At 50.0% G+C, this 19596-nt stretch overlaps 4 protein-coding genes across 4 annotated transcripts; 1 reads left to right on the plus strand and 3 right to left on the minus strand.

The window, feature by feature from the left end:
• Positions 1–1317: 1317 nt before the first annotated feature.
• VFPPC_07883 (glycoside hydrolase family 28) lies at positions 1318–2667 on the minus strand (the record flags this gene model as incomplete). Its single annotated transcript, XM_018286680.1, has 1 exon — positions 1318–2667. The coding sequence occupies one exon, from the start codon at positions 2665–2667 to the stop codon at positions 1318–1320; it is 1350 nt and encodes a 449-aa protein (XP_018143407.1).
• Positions 2668–6131: 3464 nt separating this feature from the next.
• Positions 6132–13464, minus strand: VFPPC_07886 (ubiquitination network signaling protein; the record flags this gene model as incomplete). Its single annotated transcript, XM_018286681.1, has 3 exons — positions 6132–7980; positions 8042–8988; positions 10597–13464. 3 exons carry the CDS (start codon positions 13462–13464, stop codon positions 6132–6134), a joined length of 5664 nt encoding a protein of 1887 aa, XP_018143408.1.
• A 2522-nt stretch (positions 13465–15986) lies between these two features.
• Positions 15987–16277, plus strand: VFPPC_07888 (hypothetical protein; the record flags this gene model as incomplete). Its single annotated transcript, XM_018286682.1, has 1 exon — positions 15987–16277. One exon carries the CDS (start codon positions 15987–15989, stop codon positions 16275–16277), a length of 291 nt encoding a protein of 96 aa, XP_018143409.1.
• A 1973-nt stretch (positions 16278–18250) lies between these two features.
• Positions 18251–19190, minus strand: VFPPC_07891 (hypothetical protein; the record flags this gene model as incomplete). The annotated part of the gene is made up of 3 exons (XM_018286683.1): positions 18251–18577; positions 18627–18788; positions 18840–19190. 3 exons carry the CDS (start codon positions 19188–19190, stop codon positions 18251–18253), a joined length of 840 nt encoding a protein of 279 aa, XP_018143410.1.
• Between the last annotated feature and the right edge of the window lie 406 nt (positions 19191–19596).

The following is a 19596-nucleotide window of genomic DNA, read 5'->3' on the forward strand; positions in this document are numbered from 1 at the left end:
TTGAGAACAACCCTCCAGTCCAGAATTCGGAAGCTTTTCTTCACGAATTAGCTGTTGGCTGCTGCCTGTCACTTCGTTAGCTTCCCTCCGAAGACTGGGAAGTAAACCTTTGCATGTCCGCTTCTTACGGGTAACTGGAATATCAATATCCTTACCCCAGCTCCATAACGAACGGCACTCGCCCATTGATGGAGCGAGAGCCAGTTACACAGAGAAGTGGTGCAACTTTGACATGGGAAAGTGCAGAATTTCACACGAGCGACCCTGAAATCTCAGCCAGGTGTCAAATCTCTTTGTCTTGGTACATATGCGTATTTCTTGCTGAATGGCAATCATCTGGGCAGCAGTAAAGTGGTTGTTGGTCGAAGATTGTATCAGCATTTGTTGGCACGGCTTTCTCCTACCTGCTGGATCAGAACATAGGGTTCTTGGGGGCTGTTTGTCTCCAACATAACAAAGTCGTTGATGAAGTCGCCGCCCATATTTAGGTTTGCATGCGCTCCAGAGATGCTGTTTCTATTCGTGTTCTAGCTTCTACAACAGGAATTGTGGCGCATCTATTATTTGGCCCGTGCGAGCTAAATGAGCTTCCAAAAGAAGTCTGGATGTCATTCTCAAGGCCAGCTATTATTCGCCAGGATAAACAAGCTCTCGAATGAGGCGTTGAGACCCCAGAACCTTGTCCCAAGTTTGATATAATATCCCGCAAGTCTAAATTCGTTTTAAAGCAATCTCTGAATGGCACGCTTAGATGATTGCAGAGGCCTGTGAGAGTGTCACCTACCAGCCGCCTCGGAAGACTATTGGTAAGTATTGGTAATTACGGCTGGCAGTCGCGCGTATAATCCTTGGCGGAAGAGATGAGGCTCAGAATATGGGAGACAATCTGCCAAGGTTGGTTGCTTACCGTGCATCCTGAAACGAGATGTTAGACAAGGCAACTTGATGCGGTTTGTACATTTGGTGGCCACGATACATAGGTATTAATTCATGGCCCATGAGCATATTCACCCTCATCTATCATATTCTGCTTTATTATTACGTCAACAACTCAAATGAAGTTCCATGTTAAGCGGAATACCCAATCTGCTTCCGTAATCTATGACCGGTTACGAAAGAACAAGTCACTCTTACTTCCCAATTTCTTATTTCATCCCTAACATCGAAGGTTTCAAGCAAATATCCTTACAAACACCCCAGCCAAGGCGTAGAGTCTCAGAGGGAGCCATCCAAGAGTTTCTCATGCAAGATATATATACTACCTATGTATACTCGACTAACACAATATCAAACTCACAACTACACCATCAGACTAACCTACTTTTTCGGAGGATCGTTACACGTAAACCCCTTATTGCGATTAACATTCTCGCAATGCCATTTATCCAACTTCCCACCACCCACCACCGAAACATCAACATCCGCCACCTCAACATCATCACAACCTCCCGCACCAGCACTACACTGAAACCACCCTATATCTTTAACATCCTTCGTCACCGTGCCCTTTACATTCTTCCACCGCACCTGCTCCAGCTTAAACTTGGACGAGTTGCAGTCCTTGCCCGCCCAGCCCGAGTAATTCTCGCACTGCCACGCAAAAAACGGCTGCTGGCGCAACTTGCTAATCTTGATATCCTCCATGACAATGTTCGTAGCGTGTCCAACGCCGCCGCCTCCTCCATTCGGTGGATATCCCCTCGAGACGCCCGCCCAGGTCTTGAGGTAGGAAACGTGCGCGGTATTCACGAGCGTGATGTTCTTGGCGTAGAAATTGGTAATATACTCGAATCTACCGTTATACTGCCCCATCGAACCGATCGCCACGCCCTGACCGTCGCGGAACTCGCTGTCGAAGATGGATATATTGCTCGAGTTGCCCTTGAGCGCAATCGCATCATCACCATTCGTGATGAACCACCGCCGAAAGGTAATGCTGTCCGAGTACACGGTGTCGCAGCCATCTGTATTGAGCGTACTCCACTGGCTGGTAGACGTGTTATTCACGTAAATGTCGTTGAGTTCCACGCCTTTGGAGTATGTAATCGCCATGGTCCACATCTGGCTCTGCACAAAGCGCAAGTTCTTGATCACAGAGTTGGTCAACTTCTTGAAGTTGATGTTCATAGGTCGTCGCGGAAGATTTCCCTGGGACCTTGCCCAATCATACCACACTTGACCGTTGCCGTCAAGCGTGCCGGTATTGTACCCGTCCCAGGTGACGCGATCACCGCCAAAGTACCACACTGTACTCTGGTTCTGGAAGCCAATGGGCATGGAAACAGAGCGCCAGTAGTCGATATCAGTGCTCCAGAGCATGCGGCCAAACAAAAAGATTTTGACGTTTGACATATCCACCGTCGTCATGTTGGTCTTGATATTGTACGTTGGCCCAGGCATGAAGACGAGACTGCCTGAACGACACTTCTTGTTCAACGCCTCCATGATTTGGGGTGCGTCATCTCCGCCATTCTTATCCGGCACAATGATGCAATAGTTTCGGTTTTCAGTGCTGGCTTGTTTGCGGAAAGTTGATGCGTCGGGGAGTTTTCTGGCCGCCAAGATGTCTGCGTGCTGCATGCCGCGGTGTTGGAGGTCGTCGTGGTGTAGCTCAAACGGCACTGCGAGCGCGGCTTGCGCCAACGCCAAGAATGGTAGAAGGCGCATTGTAAATATTTCGTTGTACTTAAAACAGATACTAGCTTGGTGCTTTACCGGGTGTAGAGTATAAGTAAACAAATCGGGGTTTGGTGTTTGACTTTTGTTGTCACCACAACCGAGTTGAACTGCGGTATAAACTGGCAAGAACAACTGCCACTTGTCTATTCTGACCGGTGCAAGGGCTAACTGGGCGCCACGCAGAGTAATAGAGGGATATTACGTGGTTTTAAATACATCATGACAATAGAAGCAAACATGGGTCCTCACCCAAGACAAACTAGGCGGAAGCGAAGCACAAACTTATCCATGCCCCTCGACAACAAACCCGTCGGTACATCTACTCCGAGCAAAACTCCTCTTCTCATCTTCCCGAACTCCCATCTGATGTATGTCATCTGTAGAATACGACATTATCTACAACCCCACCACGCGGGGGTCTTGCATTCTAGTTTCTGAAGAGGGGGGGGGGGGGGGGGGGGGGGAGGAGGCATGAGCATGATGCGGCGATATGTTGTGTCTCATGAACTCTGAGCAAGGAACCAGGGGTGTTAAACTTTTGGTTCGTGTAAGTGGATTTACAAAATGCTTGGTGACGTCGAGATCAAGAGAAATGGCGGCACCGTGGTAAACTGGTCAAGGGCCGTGGGAAGTGGTGGGATGAAACTGGAGGAGATGGCTAACAATTGGGGATACAATGCGAGACCATTTCGGCAATGGGGAAAGCAGCGTGACATGGGCCGGAATGAGCTAAACACGGGTGGTAAATGAGAGTAAGAATTACTACGTAACTGTTGAAAAGAACCGGCATATGGTTTCAGATGGAAATTGCAAGACAAAGCCTTGTCCGCCTTGCAGCCATGGCTGGCGTGTGTCAAGGCGTCTTACTAAACAACTTATTAAGTACGCCTCAAAGATGTAATTTTACCACTCGGTGATAATAGAATTACAGCAACTGAGAGTGAATTTGAACAGACTTGTTAAATAACATCTAGTGTGCCAGGCACATCGGCAATAGCCATCAACCGCCATCAATAGGCTAAAGCCAAAGGCACGCGGAGATGCCATCCATCGCCAAGCAAATGCGGCTGTAAAAAGAAAAAAGAAAGGCAAGCCACCGCGGCACTTGATGCTGATTTTGATCGTGATCCGCATCGCAACCCGCCCAAATTCCGGAAGCACAAAAAAGCAATATGCCGCAGTGCAAAACACAACACCATTCGTGTAAGCAGGGAGCACAAGCACCTCACAATTACTTTTCCTACCTCGATCTCATGATTCTTTCCTCCCTGCAGATGGACCTCCAGCGAAATTGCAGGTCCTACCAAGTTTGTTTCCGCCTGTCTTACACGGACAATACCAACAAAGCACCACGGCCCGCCGAAAGCAACACATCCTTTGTTCAAGGACCAAAGAGTAAAGAGTCAAGACTCAAGACATGGATCAAAATATGTATCCACAAGTTCCACATCCCCCGCAAATGTCAAAACCCAGGAATATCAAGCTCATCCAGCCCAAGCCAAGCCCAAGCTCCATCCATGTCTGATTTCCCCGCATCTTCGTCAGACGGCACATGTCGAGTACCAACAAGTTTAGGCGTAAACAACAAGGTCGACGTTTGTCGTGGCGTAGCATTCTGGCGATTCCGATCCCATCGAACAAGGGTCAACACCCAAAAACCCCGAACTAGACCCAACACTGAACATTCAACATCCCACTGCCATGTTCGTCGTGGGCTCGTGACTAGACGACAACCATTCATGATTGGAAGCCCTGCAAACGCTAAACCAGACCGTCAGTACTGACCACCGTCTTGTTCGCCAGGTTGTATCCTCGCTATGACGCCGCTGTGACCGACGACAACTCGCGGGGTTACATTGCCTTGACCTTCACCATGTCAGAGCTCTCTTTTGACTCGAGCGGCAAACTCGTTTGGTCGTCGACTCCGCATGGAAGTCATCGGATGTATTCCCAGTCGGGCCTTTGACGAGCCGTGCAGCCAGCCACGGTAGGACTGTGAATGAATTATCATGCGGTGAGGTAGTCTTGCGAATGGACTTGTTGGAGCTGCTGCTGCATTGACACGGTAGAGGACATGGAGCGTACATGGCTTCGTATATCTTGAGGTAATAAATTGTTTTTCTGTCGTGTTACCTTGATCGTCAGGGCATGCGACTCTCTGTTGTATCTTCTGATGATACTGCATCGCAGAAGGTCATCACTGCGAGCTTAAATCTGAGGTTGATAAGAATAGCAGCTTTGAAGAACATGGGGGCAACTTCTCCAAATGAAATGAGCATCGTAGCAGCCTGGACATCTACAATACTACTTGCATCGAACTTGCTGAATGAATAACGCAGCATGGGCTATACGACCCTCTTGCACTGCATCCATCCCAACATGGAAGTAGGAGTCGAGTTGCAGCAGCGAATTGTTAGTTAATCCATCACACCACCTTGTATGCATAATGCTGCCTATCATGAGGGGTCCAACATCTTATGCTCGCCATCAACCAGGCTTGCAATTTGCTCGGGCCATCTTTGTTGCCATGCAATCTGCCATCTAGGCGGTGATCCGGCCCCAGAGACTGTGTTTACTGATCTGCAAAAGCACAATTCTGTCAATTTCTCAGTGTATAGACTTGAGATTTTGGAAGCTGCATCGACTCTCTTTGCGTTTAAGAATACTTCTCGTAACAAACGAGTCTTGTCGTAGTAACTTAAAAGTTGGTCTAGTAAAATAACATCGGGAAACCACAGCCGAGAAGCCGAGTATTTTTCTAAATAAGGCCATGCCCTACAACAGCCAAACCGACTTCAATATAAGTTTCATGAAACCATAGTTCTGTGCTTGTCATGCTCTTGTCTAGGGATATTAGGCCGGGCAACGCATCTCATCGGAGTAACTTGGTTAGTAAATGTGCTGTAGTTGCAGGATGTATGCCACCACGATGAAATGATCCTTTTGCCTATCCATTCAGGAGTTTCCCAGTAATCGAATCAACCTCACCCTGATGCATCTACAACAGTCACTTGTTTAACTTTTATAAACATCCATATCAGGAAACAATAGACAACGCGAATATGACATCTACCGACACTAGTATAAATCCCGATGTATTGCAGGACATACCATTCTGACAGAACATCACAAGACTTCCCATCTTGGACTTACCACTTCCTCCAAACCTAACTATAGCACCAACAAACCGCCAGCACCACGGACATCTTTACATCTACAGCGGGAGGTCATACTATTTTCCCATCCTAGGCAACTAATCCATGATAGAGTGGGCAAATCCTTATACGCAGACTGTACACACCATGCAAAACGGAAAGGGTATAGGTCAATTATACGATTCTACAAACAACACCATCCATGCCATCACCATCCCTTTACTAGGTCCATCAGGAACCATATCAAACTCGCCATTACTCTCATCTCCAATTAAATATATACGTCCCAGCTCACCACTACACATACCGCACCTCATCAAATAATCCCGCCCGAACCTGCATCAAACTAGCCAGCTCAAGCAAGAAACTCTGAAAAATAATAACATTCGTCAGGATATGTGACACCGAAACCGTCATCTCCCCAGGCGTTTCGACATCCACCTCTGCAACAACATCGAGGGGCGTCTCTTCTCTTTCTTCGAGGCCAGCCGCCTCCTCAATCTTGGTGGCTTCCACCTTCTTAGTCAAATCCAGCGGAATGGGCTTCAGCTGTTCATCAGGCAATCCTACCCGCCTAGATAAAATACTCTGGTCGATGGCCGCAAACGCAGACGCTTGACTTTCCGCGACGAGGTCTCGCTCCTCTGGCGAAGGGCCAATATCCGGCCGCATACTTCCCGGGGAGAAATTTCGCGTTCCGCTCTTGGCGGGATCGTTGTAGTTCATGGGGAACTCCTTCGGGGGAACACGAATGGCTTTCGGTGTCATCAACTCTGGTCCTCTGGGCTCAGCGCCCGGCGTTGACGCCCCCGAGCTTCGGGTCTGCTCTTTGCGTCCCTTGGGACTAGCGGACCTGCTTGGCGTTCCTAGTTCTGAGAGAAGACGCTGCGCGAATCCTTCCAGGGCTGATGGCCGTGATGGAGATCCAGTCCGTAGTGTCTCGTCTAGACTGGGACGTTCAGGGGTTCCTGGTCCCATTGGTGATGCTTTCCTCACAGGTTGGGGAGGATTGTCGAGCATAGATTCGGCCGTTTGGAAAGCGTCCCGCCTTTGCTCGAGAAGTTCGTCAAATCTCGGTATAGTTTGTTTATAACTTGAAACCTGGTCGCAAAGGTGCTTTAGCACGTGAAGAACGCGCGGGAGAGAAGCTTCTCTCCATCTGGGTACACTTCTGCAGCGCTCCATGCTCTTCATGCGCTGAGCCTCGTCAAACGAGTCGCTCAATGCACTGTCTATAGTTTGTAGTGGCGCTTCGGCCGTCTCGCTTGCCACAGATGTTTCATAACCATGCTCCAGCTCTTCCTCGTCATCCGCGTAGGTATAGGTAACGGGATTGCGGGCCAGCCAACCCTCGACGCTCATATATCCGCAAATGGCGAGATCAACAACTGTTTCAGTTACTGATAAATTCGTCTCCACAGAGTTGACAAAAAATGTTTCCAGGAGATCCAAGATGACGTTGAGTAGAGGATCATCCGGGCGAAGGGTGTGTTCGCGAACATCACGCGGTGCTCCTGGTAGGCTATCCGGTAACTCTGGTAGTTTGTGGTTATTTATCGAGACTCTCGGCGCAACCAACCTCAGCGAACAAGAATGGCTCTCTAGTCGCGCCATTGTGTCCTTCAAAATGCCCGCATACATCTCATCAAAGTTGGTTCTGCCGCCTATTGAACCAGCAAGGGACACAAGATAGTCAATCTCTTGCTCGTGCGCACCGACAGTACGGCGATCGGTTTGGCTCGGGAGCACATCTGTTCTTAGAAGAGTGAACACAGCATAACGGTGGTGTCTCTTCAAGATGGCAGACACAAGTTGCAGGGTAACGTGAATGGTTTGCTGATTTCTTGATCTCAAGCAGGACAAAATTAGGTCAACCAGGTTGAAAAGAAGAGGCGTTGCTGGCTCCTCTGCCTTCTCCGCCATCATCTTTGTCAGGTCCATTGACTTTCGCCTGCGAGCATCACTGACTAATGATGGTGGAGGCTTCTTATTAGGCGGCGCAGCATCCGGTAGAGCCAGCAGATAGTGAAGGATAAGGTTTATCATATCAGGGTGATCTAGGGATTCTAGGATCCGGCGTAGGTAGGTCAACACAGCAACAGATGAACCTCCATCGATATCGGAAGACTCGAGTAGGGAAGGGTAGCTAGCACGGTTTGTTAGTAAATCGTATTCGTAGAAGCGCCAAGCCAGATAGTCAAACATACAGCAACTGCTGGAGGAAGATGACTTGAAAGTGCTCAAGCAAAGTAGACTTCACCTCCACCGACCGACAATGATTCAAGACATCCTGCCAAAACAGCAAATGGGACAAAAACGTCTCCAAATGCGACTGGAACTCCGGCGAGCATGAGCTGATAATTTCGTAATTGGACGTCGGGTGCTCGTAGTCTGACAAGGCCAGAATCGGCGGCAAATCATGGGGCAAGTGATCAATGACCAGCTTTCGACTCAACTGGCTATACAAGGCACCGAGACCAGTAGCCATAAGCGTAGACAAATCACTCTCCACGATCCACTGCTCCAAAGCTGCCGAGCTCGAAGCGGCCTCAATAATGTACAACAGCCCAGTTCGCGCAAAATCTCCCACTTTTCCTTCATGATGAATATAGTCCATCAGTATATAAAACAACGGAAAGTCCACTCGTTGTGTTCGACCAGCAAACCGTTCCCGCTCATCAAGATCCCGATCCCGGTCGCCATAGCCGCCTGTCGCAGGTTGTGGCGTTTTAAACCAGGCGGGCAGTATCGTCGGGTCGAGTCGAATCTTGGTGGTGATGTTAAAGGCTAGTTCGACAACGCGAGATTCGGTATCCAGGCCGAGTCGCACGCTATTGACTCCGGTGATTCGGACAAGCAAATTGGTCAAGCTAGCAGAAAACGTGGGGTTTTCAACAAATGCCTCTTCTTCGCTTTCGATGAGGGTCGCAAAGAACAGGACAGCTTCCTTGATGATCCATTCGTTATAGGAGGTCGTGGCAATCTTGCCGATAGGGACGTAGATTTGTTTGATGGAGGCGTACTGAATGCACGGATGAGGGAGGGGACGCCGACTCTCGTCGCTAAGGATATTGGTGAGTTCTTGGAGTCGGATTTCGAGCGTCTCGGCGGCGTCGCTATCTCGAGAAAGGTTGGAGGACGTGCGCCATGTCGTCTGCACAAAAATGGTCAGTCAGTTCTGGTGAAAGCCGCACGAGACACGACGAGCAAACTATCTCTCGTGCCGCCTATTGCAGAGTTGTTGTTGGTTCCTCACCAGCAGGCTCGCATATTCCTTTTCAAACCGATGCAGTCGCTTCGCCGGGTCCTTTGCCTGGTCTTTTCTCGGAGTACCTGTGGCCAGGGGGCTCAACAATCGCGACCACTGCCTCGTATCAAAGCACAGCTCCGGTTAGCTTCCTAACGTGCCCAAAAACTTGGATTTGGATGGATACAGAATGGGCAAAGGGAGGTGGGTGCTTTTGCTCACAAAATCCATGGCGATGCCGGCATCATCCCCAGGAGAAGAGGTGGCGAGAGTAGAGCGAGATGCTCAGAAAGCGTCTGGTCTGGCGGGTTGTGCAAGCGCGGTGTGGTGATGTCCAGGGTCGAAGTCGAGAGATTAGATGTTCAGCGGATGGAGCTAGAGCTCAAGTGCTAGAAGCTGGAGCAGACTGGATGGATCGGATTGATGGATATGGAGCACTTGACTTCACTTGCTCCAGGCCAGACTTGACTTGACTTGACACGAACTGAGACCTGACGTGGACATGGTTGTTCAAGTCGTCAAAATATTGAAACTACGTACAAGCAACCATCCATCATTGGCTTTGGATCGTCCATCCAGTCATGGAACCACTTTGATTACGGAGTAAAATCTGGTCATCTAATAACAGTGACGCATGCATGGTGGTGTCTGGTCTCGTCTGGTCTCGTCTGGTCTCGTCTCGTCTCAATGGTCGCTGGACGCGACCCTTGGTGCAGCGTTAGTGTGGCCTGCCCCTGGCACCTTGACCAAATTGGGGTCAAGTCAGGTCTCAAGTCAACTTGACATTTGAACATTGAACTTCAAATGTTGAATCCAGTGTCCATCATGAAACTACACGATTACGGGGTATCTAGACATGAAATCAACATTCATCTGTAGCCATCACTTTTGCCAATTTCACGCTTTGCACTGCAAGTACCCGCTGTGAAATACTGTACCTTATTTTCCAAGAGAATTCTCAAACTACCTACCTAGGTACCTAGTAGGTAAGAAGCCGGTCATCCTCGTCTCCAGTCGTCATCAGCATCAATTTCCCTGTTTCGAGTTTGCACTTGGAACACCAACATTCATGCATTGCGGGGCAACCCATTAGACAAAATAACGTCTCCCAACATACCTAGGTAGTTTATCACAGGTTGTTCAAAGGTCAGTAACGCCATTCACACCGTGGCTAGTCTCAAATGCGTCTGTCGCGTTGGTGGTAGGAAGTGGTTCATGCCTTAAATAAAGCCGATCCTCATCCAAGTCTGTACACATACTCGAGATCCTTGTGAGTATCAAGCAGTCACCTTCCAAACTACACAATTTCTGCAGAGAAGAACCAAAACACATGTATTTACGTCTCATCTAAACCGCATATAGTCCAATCAACCAAATCGCTGGAGGGACTGAAACCCACGGCAAAGCTCATCTTGGACTCGCTGGATCGCCGATACTGGCGCTACCACTACTGGCGCTACTACCGCTCGTGCCGTTCCGTCCCGCGTAACCAACCCCGGGTCTGCGAAGACTCACCGGTGGTGATTTCATAGAGCCCTCATCGCTTGGCTCCGTAAAACCACTCACATCACTGAGCATGCTGGAGCTGCGGCCTCTAGACTTGACTCCACGAGGCTCGAACGGAGGAGCGGTAGGAGGAGGCACCCATGCCGAACCACCCGGCTGTGCCGATGGTGCAGTCACAGGAAGAACCAGATCGCTGGAAGAGCCCGTCCACATCCCCCTTGGATAATGCGGCTGAACAGCAGGATTCGGATTCCACGGCTGCTGCTGCGGAAACACCCCACGACCCAACTCTCCCGTACCGCTCCCGCTCCCGTCGTCCACCGGTATGCCGTTCGCCGTATTCATGTACATGGTAACAGCGTGCAACTGTGTCTGTAGAAGCCGGTATTCTTCCGTTTTAGCGGCGTTTCTGTTGAGGACGTCGGTAACGCGGTCGTTATAGTTGTTTTCTATCGAGCGAATGTTACCAAGCCAAATAGCCCGCTGCTGGTTACGACGCTCCGCTTCGCCAAGGCCCCTATTGTTTGCGTCTGTAATGTTGTCTAGCTCAGTTTCCACCTTGGCGATGCGAGTAGCTATCTTGTTGCGTCGAGTATTCAGGTTGGACATTTCGAGGTCTTTGCCTTTCACTTCTCCGTCCAGAGCAGACTTGTGCTTCTTAAACTCTTTTTGGTCCAAATCATACAGCTTCTTTTCAGTGGTGTAAGCCTTCTCTGCATTCCTCTTGCGATCAGAGAGCTCCGGTGCCGTGTCAAAGTTTTTCAGCTCGTCGCCCAAGTTTTCAGTGTCACGCTCGGCCTGAGCCTTTTGAGTCTCCTGCTGGCGAATCTTTTGCTTGTGCTTTTCGTCGCTGTTGCCGGCCGAGGAAAGCTGGTTGTCGACAAGCTCGTTTTCCTTTCTCACCGCGTTGACCTTGGTTTTCAAATCTTTCCGTAGGGTCCGAAGACGAGACTTCTCTTCGGCAAGCTTCCCCTCCGATGCGCCAATGGACGTTCGCAAGATTGTTGCCGGAGAATCTGGTCGGAGGGGCTGTTGACTCGGTGGGAAAACTGGTGATATGGGGTCGTCTTCTCGAAGAGGTTCCTTTACAGTGCGTATGCTGGTGGAAAAGATGATGGTACCGGTTATCGCGTCAACAAACTCACAGACGTATTTTGAGGCCGGTCGTAGTCCATAGATGTCTCCGGTCCAACGAATGCGCCTCTCTTCCCTGTCGTCTTTGCCATCCTTTGTGTCAATATTGTCCTCCACCGCCTCCTTGATTGGAAATATACGTGTTGGTTGCCAATATGCGTTGTTTATCCTGACGTAAAATGGTTTGGATGAGTCGACCCCTGCCGGCGTTGCCTTTGAATGCCCGTTGGGCCGGGTCGTTTCCTGCACCATGTCTGGTTTAGAATCCGGAAAATAACTAGTGTTGAAGCACACTTCGTCGCTGCCAATATACGATATCCATATTTGGCCATCCTTTTTCTCAAATGCCGCGCCTTCATTAGTGTGAATATTAGTCCTCGAATCTGCAGGAACTGATTTAGACAGCTCCATTTCTTTCATAACCACAATTTTAGTACTAGCGACAGCAGCCCATAATGGCTGTTGCAATCGGACTTGCGCATTTTGCTTCCGCCGTTTCTTCGTCGTGGTCATGGTTGTCGTCGTCGGCGGGGGATGGGTCACACCAGCTTCAGCATCGCCTCCTGTTTGGTTTGCGTCATTGCTCGACTCTGCCGTTTGAGAGCTGTTGATGCCAGGTCCTACCGATCCAGAGGAGCTGCCGAGGGAGGGCGATTTCGCTGCTTCAGGGTCGCTCAAGCCAGACGCCGTATTGTACTTTTCGCGTTTCAAATACCATTCCCGTACGTATCGAACAATGCCTTGAGTGAGAATATGCATGGCCAATATGCTTTGGATCCATCCGTGAGTGCTTCTCTTATCATACACCGCGGACTTGGGCTCCAACGACTGGCTAAGCAATGTGGGCAGCGGCCAATCCTCAGGTAGATGTCGGGCCAGTTTTGCCCAATGAGACCGAGTTGCGCGAATGATTTGATGTAGAAGTATCCAAGTAAAACATGTAGTAACGCCCCTCGAGGTGCCATCCTTTGCATTGGTGCCTCCACCAAGAGTGATCGCAATGACTGGCTTCGCGAACTCGAGGATACCGTCCTGTATGGGTTGCCACAAAAACACCCATATCAGAAAGAAGAAGAAATCTATGCATAGTAATGTGACAAAGTTTAGAGTATGAGAGTGGCTGTCCAAGATCTCGGCCAAGTTGATATTCATACCAGTCCTAGTAGTTACGGGTGGCACAAAGGTGACCAGGGCAAAAAATGCATAGATGAAGGAGAGAGACATGTAGGGGACGTGCATGAGGATGATGAGAATGGCTAGTGTGTCTTGCAAAGGCAAAGACTTGACAACCGTGACGGCCATTTCTATAGGGCCGGAATCCTTGTGTACGTCAACATTTTTCATCGCATTGAGGTCGATCTGGCGGTGGCCAGGTTCGCTGGCGGAGTGGCCATTGGCACCAGCGTGGGAATGGCTTGAATCGGACGAGGTTTCGGAGTAGGTGCCAAGTGAATCTCTTCTCATGAAGTCGCCAGAGCCAGCTTCGAGGCCCGCGTCAGGGCTGTTCTTGGATGGCGGTCCATTGGCACGAGTGGCATGCAGCGGGAGAAGAGGTGGCGATGGGGACGGCCCTGCGTGGCCTGCGTTTTGGTCAGCGGACCTCGCAGAGCCGTCGAGTTGGCCATGACTCTTTCTACCAGAGTTGCGCTTCGCAGGACTCACAAGCCCATTGTCGTGTTTCGAATCGCGGTGACCTGAAGAGGCGCCTTGCTGTCGCTTGCCCGGGGCGGACGCTCGAGGCATGCGAAAGCTTCTTGGAGTTGGTCCTGCGCGTGACCTGCAGCCCGAAAACCCTTGCTGACGTGCACGGCAGACAGGCAGACAGGCAGACAGGGCAGGAAAAATTCAGAGCGAGAGAAATGACGGTGGTGAGGCGAGTGCGATGTTGCGGATAAAACGGAGACGACGCAGGTTTCTGCGGCTGGCTGGTCGGTGGTGGTGGTGCTTGTTGGCGGCAGTGTTGAGGCGAAGGCGGGTTCGATCGCTTTCGATTTCGATTCCGATTGTTGGTCGAACCAGGGTACAAGGACGTTGGATCAAATAGTTTATTATGTGCCAAATTGGTGGGATGCCGGGATGGGTCGGTCGACGGATAAATATATGGCCAAAGTGGCAACGGACGTGCAGTTATTGCTGTAGTCCGTGGAAGGAAAATGGCGAGGTATGGTTTGAGAAGGACAAAAAAAAACAAGACACCGGCGGCCAAAAGGTGACTGGAGGAAGATGCCACGCCTTTGTCGGGGAAACAGAAAGGTGGTGACAAGAAGTGAGATTTTCGGCTCGGCAGTGAGACGAGAAACAGGTGAAAAAAAGGCTGGCACGGGTCAATGAGCATCGAAGAAGCCAGGTACCATCCACACAAAATCATGGAGTCAAAACGCAGACTTGGCTTGCCTTGACTTGGCTTGCTTGCGCCAGACCAGCCTTCGGAGCAATGGTCGCTTTGGAGCAGGGCAGGGAAAGCTGGACCGGCCGGATCTCTGGAGCCTCCAGCAAAGCCAAGCAGGCTCAAGTGTACGGAACAGGCAAGGACCAGCAGATGAGACGCTAAGGCGGACCGGGGGGCAGCAGTGGACATGCAGGTGACTTGACTGGCGCGGGCACTGGGGACTTGGCGCCAGGCCAGCACTTGAGAGTCAAAGAGTCAAGAGTCAGGGCTGGGTGGATGGACATGGGCCGGGGCAGTGGCAGTGGCACTGGGCGGGCGTCAAGGCACTCGGGCGCTCAACAGTGCACATGCACATGCCTGGCAACAACAATCACTGACCAGACCAGACATGGACATGGGCATGGACATGGAGGCACAGAAGCTCTGGTGCGTCGTAAGGGCACATGAGTGCATCAGACATGCAGAAATGCTGAAACTGGTCCCTATCTTTTGCCCTGGTTGCATATATGTACCCCAAAACATGGAAGACACTTCTGATGAGTTTGAGTTGTCGATTGAGGAATCCTTGCTCCAGGAAGAGGAGCACAAACATTGAAGCTCTTGTGTCAATTGCTTCTCGACGTGATCAATGGGCCCATCTCGCCCACAGGGTCAGGTCATCAGCTTTGGGCAGTCAACACCAGACAAAATTGAACAAGCCCTACGTCGGCACATGGCGGATTGACCTGTGCATGCTAGATCTCTGTCTGCCAAGCTCATCTGTCAGTGCCATGATATTAATAAGTACCTCCGCGATAGAGGCGTTTCCGAACAGACACTAACAAAGAAATCTGCCATGGCCTCGTGCTGGACGACGTCAATTTGTTGCTCAGTCCAACGCCTAGATTATCCCATGGCGAGTGAGCCAGGACGATGTGGACATTCAAGGCTTATCGTCAACCTGCTTCCAAGGTACCGACAGCAGGAAATGAGGGTGGCTCGGGCGTCGAAACACGATGTTGCACTTTCATGGCACATGGAGGACGGAGTATCATGTTGGTAAATTGGTGGCTACTACTCCGTACTCCATTCTTTACTCGACAAGGTACTCGAGAAGGCCTACTGCATGTCACTGGCGTCTGCTCATTCATACATATTCCATGAGGGTTTATTAGAGCTGCATCTGCTTGAACAGGACATTCCCTGTCTACCTCAATACACATGGCGAAGGAGACTGGGTGCCCGGCTCCAATATTTCAACGTGTCACAGAGCATGGGTCTGGTCTGGTACGCCAGATGAAGTGTGCAACTTTGCGGGGACATCTGGAGGATCTGGCATCTGGTTCTCCCTGATTGGAATGGTGAGACAGCCCACAGTGATGTTATGGTTAGCCTGAGGGCACGAATATTGCAATCAAATTGGCATCGATACTTCGCGGAAGTGGTGGAACGCATGCTATTGTGATTATAACAAGGTCATTGGCCTGCGGAGTTTGAGCCGCTGCCTCCGAGACGCCTAGTTTGTTTGGTCTGATTGTTGAAATGTCGTCCAGACTCGAGGCAACAGCATTGAAACAACTGTGGATAACAGATGAACCTTAAAGCTCCAAAGTCTTGGTTTTGTTGCCCAGAAGCTCCTGTCGACCTCAATTGAAGTTGTCCAGTTGGGTCGCAATATGGAACTTCCCACGCTGTTTATCACGCTGTTGAGCATGCTTGGTAGCCTTCAGGTGTACAGTGTTGTCCATGCCTGGTCCTTCTTTCGTTTCCTTCGTTCCTTCCTTCCTCTTTTTTTTTTGTTTCTTTTTTTTTTTTTTGGCTTCTCAAATCGCAAAACCAACCAAGCACAACCTCAACACCCAGCCTTTGGAAAACTATTTACAGCCAAAAGCTCACCATGCAGCTCGACATGTTTCAAAAACAGACCACGTCATCAACCACAAGCCATTCAGCACAATCTCACTATCAGCCTCGGACCAATGTGCCACTAAACAACCAGCGGTATGCTGCCCTTTTCAGCACCTCAAGCACAACACGCGGCAAACATGCAGCCAAACAGCCACTGGTCTCACTGTGGCGTAGGTTAAGCTTTTTCTGCCCGACGCAGCCGGAGCGGCTTCATTCTTCGCTCCAGTCGCTTTTTTCTTCCAGTGACCCTCTTTTTTTCGTCTTCCCTAGTGCAAAATGACTCTGAGAAATGGAAAAGCTGACTCGGGTGGATCTTGAGTCCATGATGGCTCTGCTTTGCACCAACCAAAATCAGGGTATCGACAGCCCGGCCGGCAGTGCTTGATCACCAAGTCATTCTCCTCTGAATAGCCGACCATTGAGTGCTGGGATCAATGAATGCAAGCACTCAAGGATACACTTGTGCCCAGTCGGATACCACATGACAACAACTCATCTCCTTTATATTCATGCTTGACCAAAACTGCTGTTTGAGCACCGAGAGATCCGGGCACCCGAGGTTATGATATCGTCAGCGTTTCACCAGCAGCTGAGCTTAGTTCGTACTGAGCGCAATGCAGGTTCCAATCCTGGCAATTGTTGCTTGACCCCACTCAGCAAGAGATATTAGCACAATCCTCGCATCATTGACCTGGACAACCTGGACAAGACCTAAAGGGACTGGAGGTATGGAGCCTTGCAGATCAATATGCTTCAGTGCCATTGGCATGTAATTATGGAGGGCAAAGCCGCGGTCCGGCCGCCAGACCTTCGTCTCATCTCGCAATGTCAATACGATACTTGAGGCGGTCTTGTTCCCGACAGGATTCTTGAGCCGAAATATAAGCTAAAGTTACTCCATACTCCATAACGACAATGCCACCAGCAAAAAAGCAGGGCACCAAAGCGGACGTGCAATTTGTGGATTTATGGATTCAAACCGGAAGTACTCCGTACACCGTAACAACGACTCGCTTGTGCAATCTCTGTGCCATCTCACGAAGCATTCACAACGGCTGGTGGCCCATCTCTACACACCACTTTCATCTTCGCCATCTTTCCGCTCCCCATTCGAGACTGGCGTCATCCAAGGGGCTCTCCGTCACACAGGCCAGATTGGCTATTTATCCCTAAAAGTACCCTCTTCGCGCCATGCTTACCCGAATGATTGTGCCGGTATTTCCTTCAACTCCGTTTCTCGGCCGGACACTGACGAGTGGGGAAATATATTTTCGACCTCCTGCTGGGCAATGGCTTGCCAGCAATGCTCGTTTGGTACAGGACAGCGTCCAATTACTACTTTAGCAGCAGATCGTCGACGTGGGTTGAAATTTTCAACAGTCCAGTGGACACCCCCTCACCAGACTGACCGCTTAATGTAACCGAATTACGTGCTGAAAAACATGTTGCTCACCCATCCTTCGTGCTTTCTTCTGTCTCTTATCGCAGTACCTTGATTCCTGCAGGGGACAGTCCCTAAGCCATACAGACAAAGGCATGGCAGTGTCAAACATTCAACTTTTGTGACACCCACTTGACAAGATATTTTGCACAAAATGCGCGACAACTCCGCAATTAGGCTGGAGATATTCGCCATCCTTGATGGGAAACCCCTCTTCGGCACTTGGTTGTATGGGCACCGGCACACCACCATATTGTCATTGCTTGCTGCATGCCGTTTTGGTGGTGTGGTGTGAGGCTCCTTGTTGTGATAGGATCGGGCTGCATGCATTGATACGTGGAGAAAACGCAGGATATTTGCAATGTGACGTGCCTCTGGGGCCAGTCTTGGGTTTCCTGCGGCAATCTGCGGTGATCTACGGAGTATGATTTTTACCGATAAGAACAGCCGTAACTGGTTTAGAAGTCATGTATTGCATTCGACTACAGAATGATTCTTGCTCTAGCCCAGAGATTGCATGTCTTTACCCACGGCACGAATAACTCGTCTAGTGTCCCATTCCACCTCCCATTCCAGTCCATGATACGCTCACGCAGCCATCTCCAAAAAGCAGTGATAATCGAACATTAGCCAGTCGGGATTCACAATTGATACCTGCCCATTGTGGAAACTACTTGACAAACTCATGTTGAGTTACTTACATCCTTCCAAATACAATCGAGATATCAGCAAGACCACAGCCCATATGCCAAACCTAATCTTCCTAATCCGTCAACAACTCAGGGTATATCTCACAAACACATCACCACCAACTACTCAAGCCCCTCAGCCCTATGCGCCCAAACCTCCCTCTCCAACTCCCACAACTTGCCCAACAAACCCGTAACATCGTCTAATCTCTCTCTCTGTACCTGCGTACTCAATCCTCTCCTCTTATCCAACCGACCGTGTCCCCAAAGCGGCACAACTTTACCCCCATCAACCTGCACAAGTCTATAATCTATCCCCGCCGCACCTACATAATCTCCAGTTCCAACGGCAAAGAAGCGTATCTCACCAACGGCATGTCCGCTGTCACGGTCGACCCCCACGGTGGCATAGGAATCCAACTTCAAACTCCGGGGTCCCGTTTCCGCAGGCTACAGTGTGTAAGTTTTGCGTGTTCAACGATAAGAGTGAGATACGTACCAAGATGGTGCCACTTGGCGCAGGTGTCCCCGGAATGATAACCTGCATCTCCTGAAAAGAAACTTTATCCAGATCAGGGACCGCGTCGATTTGTTTCTGCAGTAATTGCCGGAACCGTGACGACGCCATTTTCAGAATTGCATCTGGCTTGATTTGTCCGGGCTGCATACATCAGCCATTGCCAAAGTATAATGTCAAAATGTCAAAACTCACCCTCGCCTCATCCAGAGTGTCGTGTAAATCTCTCGCTGGCAACTCATCCACCCGTTTATGCGTGTATTGTCCTGCTGTCAAACTTGTGATGGTGCCGCCTGGCCCTCCCCAATTCACTACCTGCCGTAGTATATCGCCTATTCTCTCTGTCTGCGAGGCGCTACAGCCCGCAAACACGAGGACACCCAGATCATGGTATAAACTGAGGATGCTTTGCTGTGTTGTTTGCGCGGACAGAGACGGCGAGACACACCCTATAGGGACGTCTGGTTGTCGTCGGGGCCGGATGATGGGATATCGTTGGAGGGTTTGGAAAACCTGAAGCGCGGGGGCTAGCCGTGCTTTGGACATTTTATCCCCGATAACTAGTTTTTTATGTGAGATTACGAGCGCATGGCCATGTTGTGAGAAATGCTGAGAAATGTATCCGATGTCGTGATATTTGGCGCAGGGATACGAAAATTGTGGAGATTTCATAGCCTTGCATGGTAAACTCCACTGCTCAATATGAGCTTCATTGCTGCATCATCATTGCTTCGAGGACGACATGCGCGGCACGACACAATGGCGAGTCCTCCTAATCCCGCGTTGAGAAGCCAGGTAATTGCTATTTATAAAGGTATTTATCTCGCTCGTTTCCTTTAAACGCCTCATGCTGCGTGTATATGGGGGGGGCGAGTCTGTTCCCTTGCGGATAGTGACAGCGCATGACGTCTTTCAACTACGAAACATGCAGTGCATTACTGATACGTATGTT

This window comes from Pochonia chlamydosporia, chromosome 4 (genome assembly GCF_001653235.2).
Source record: "Pochonia chlamydosporia 170 chromosome 4, whole genome shotgun sequence".
NCBI classification, from domain to species: Eukaryota; Fungi; Ascomycota; class Sordariomycetes; order Hypocreales; family Clavicipitaceae; genus Pochonia; species Pochonia chlamydosporia.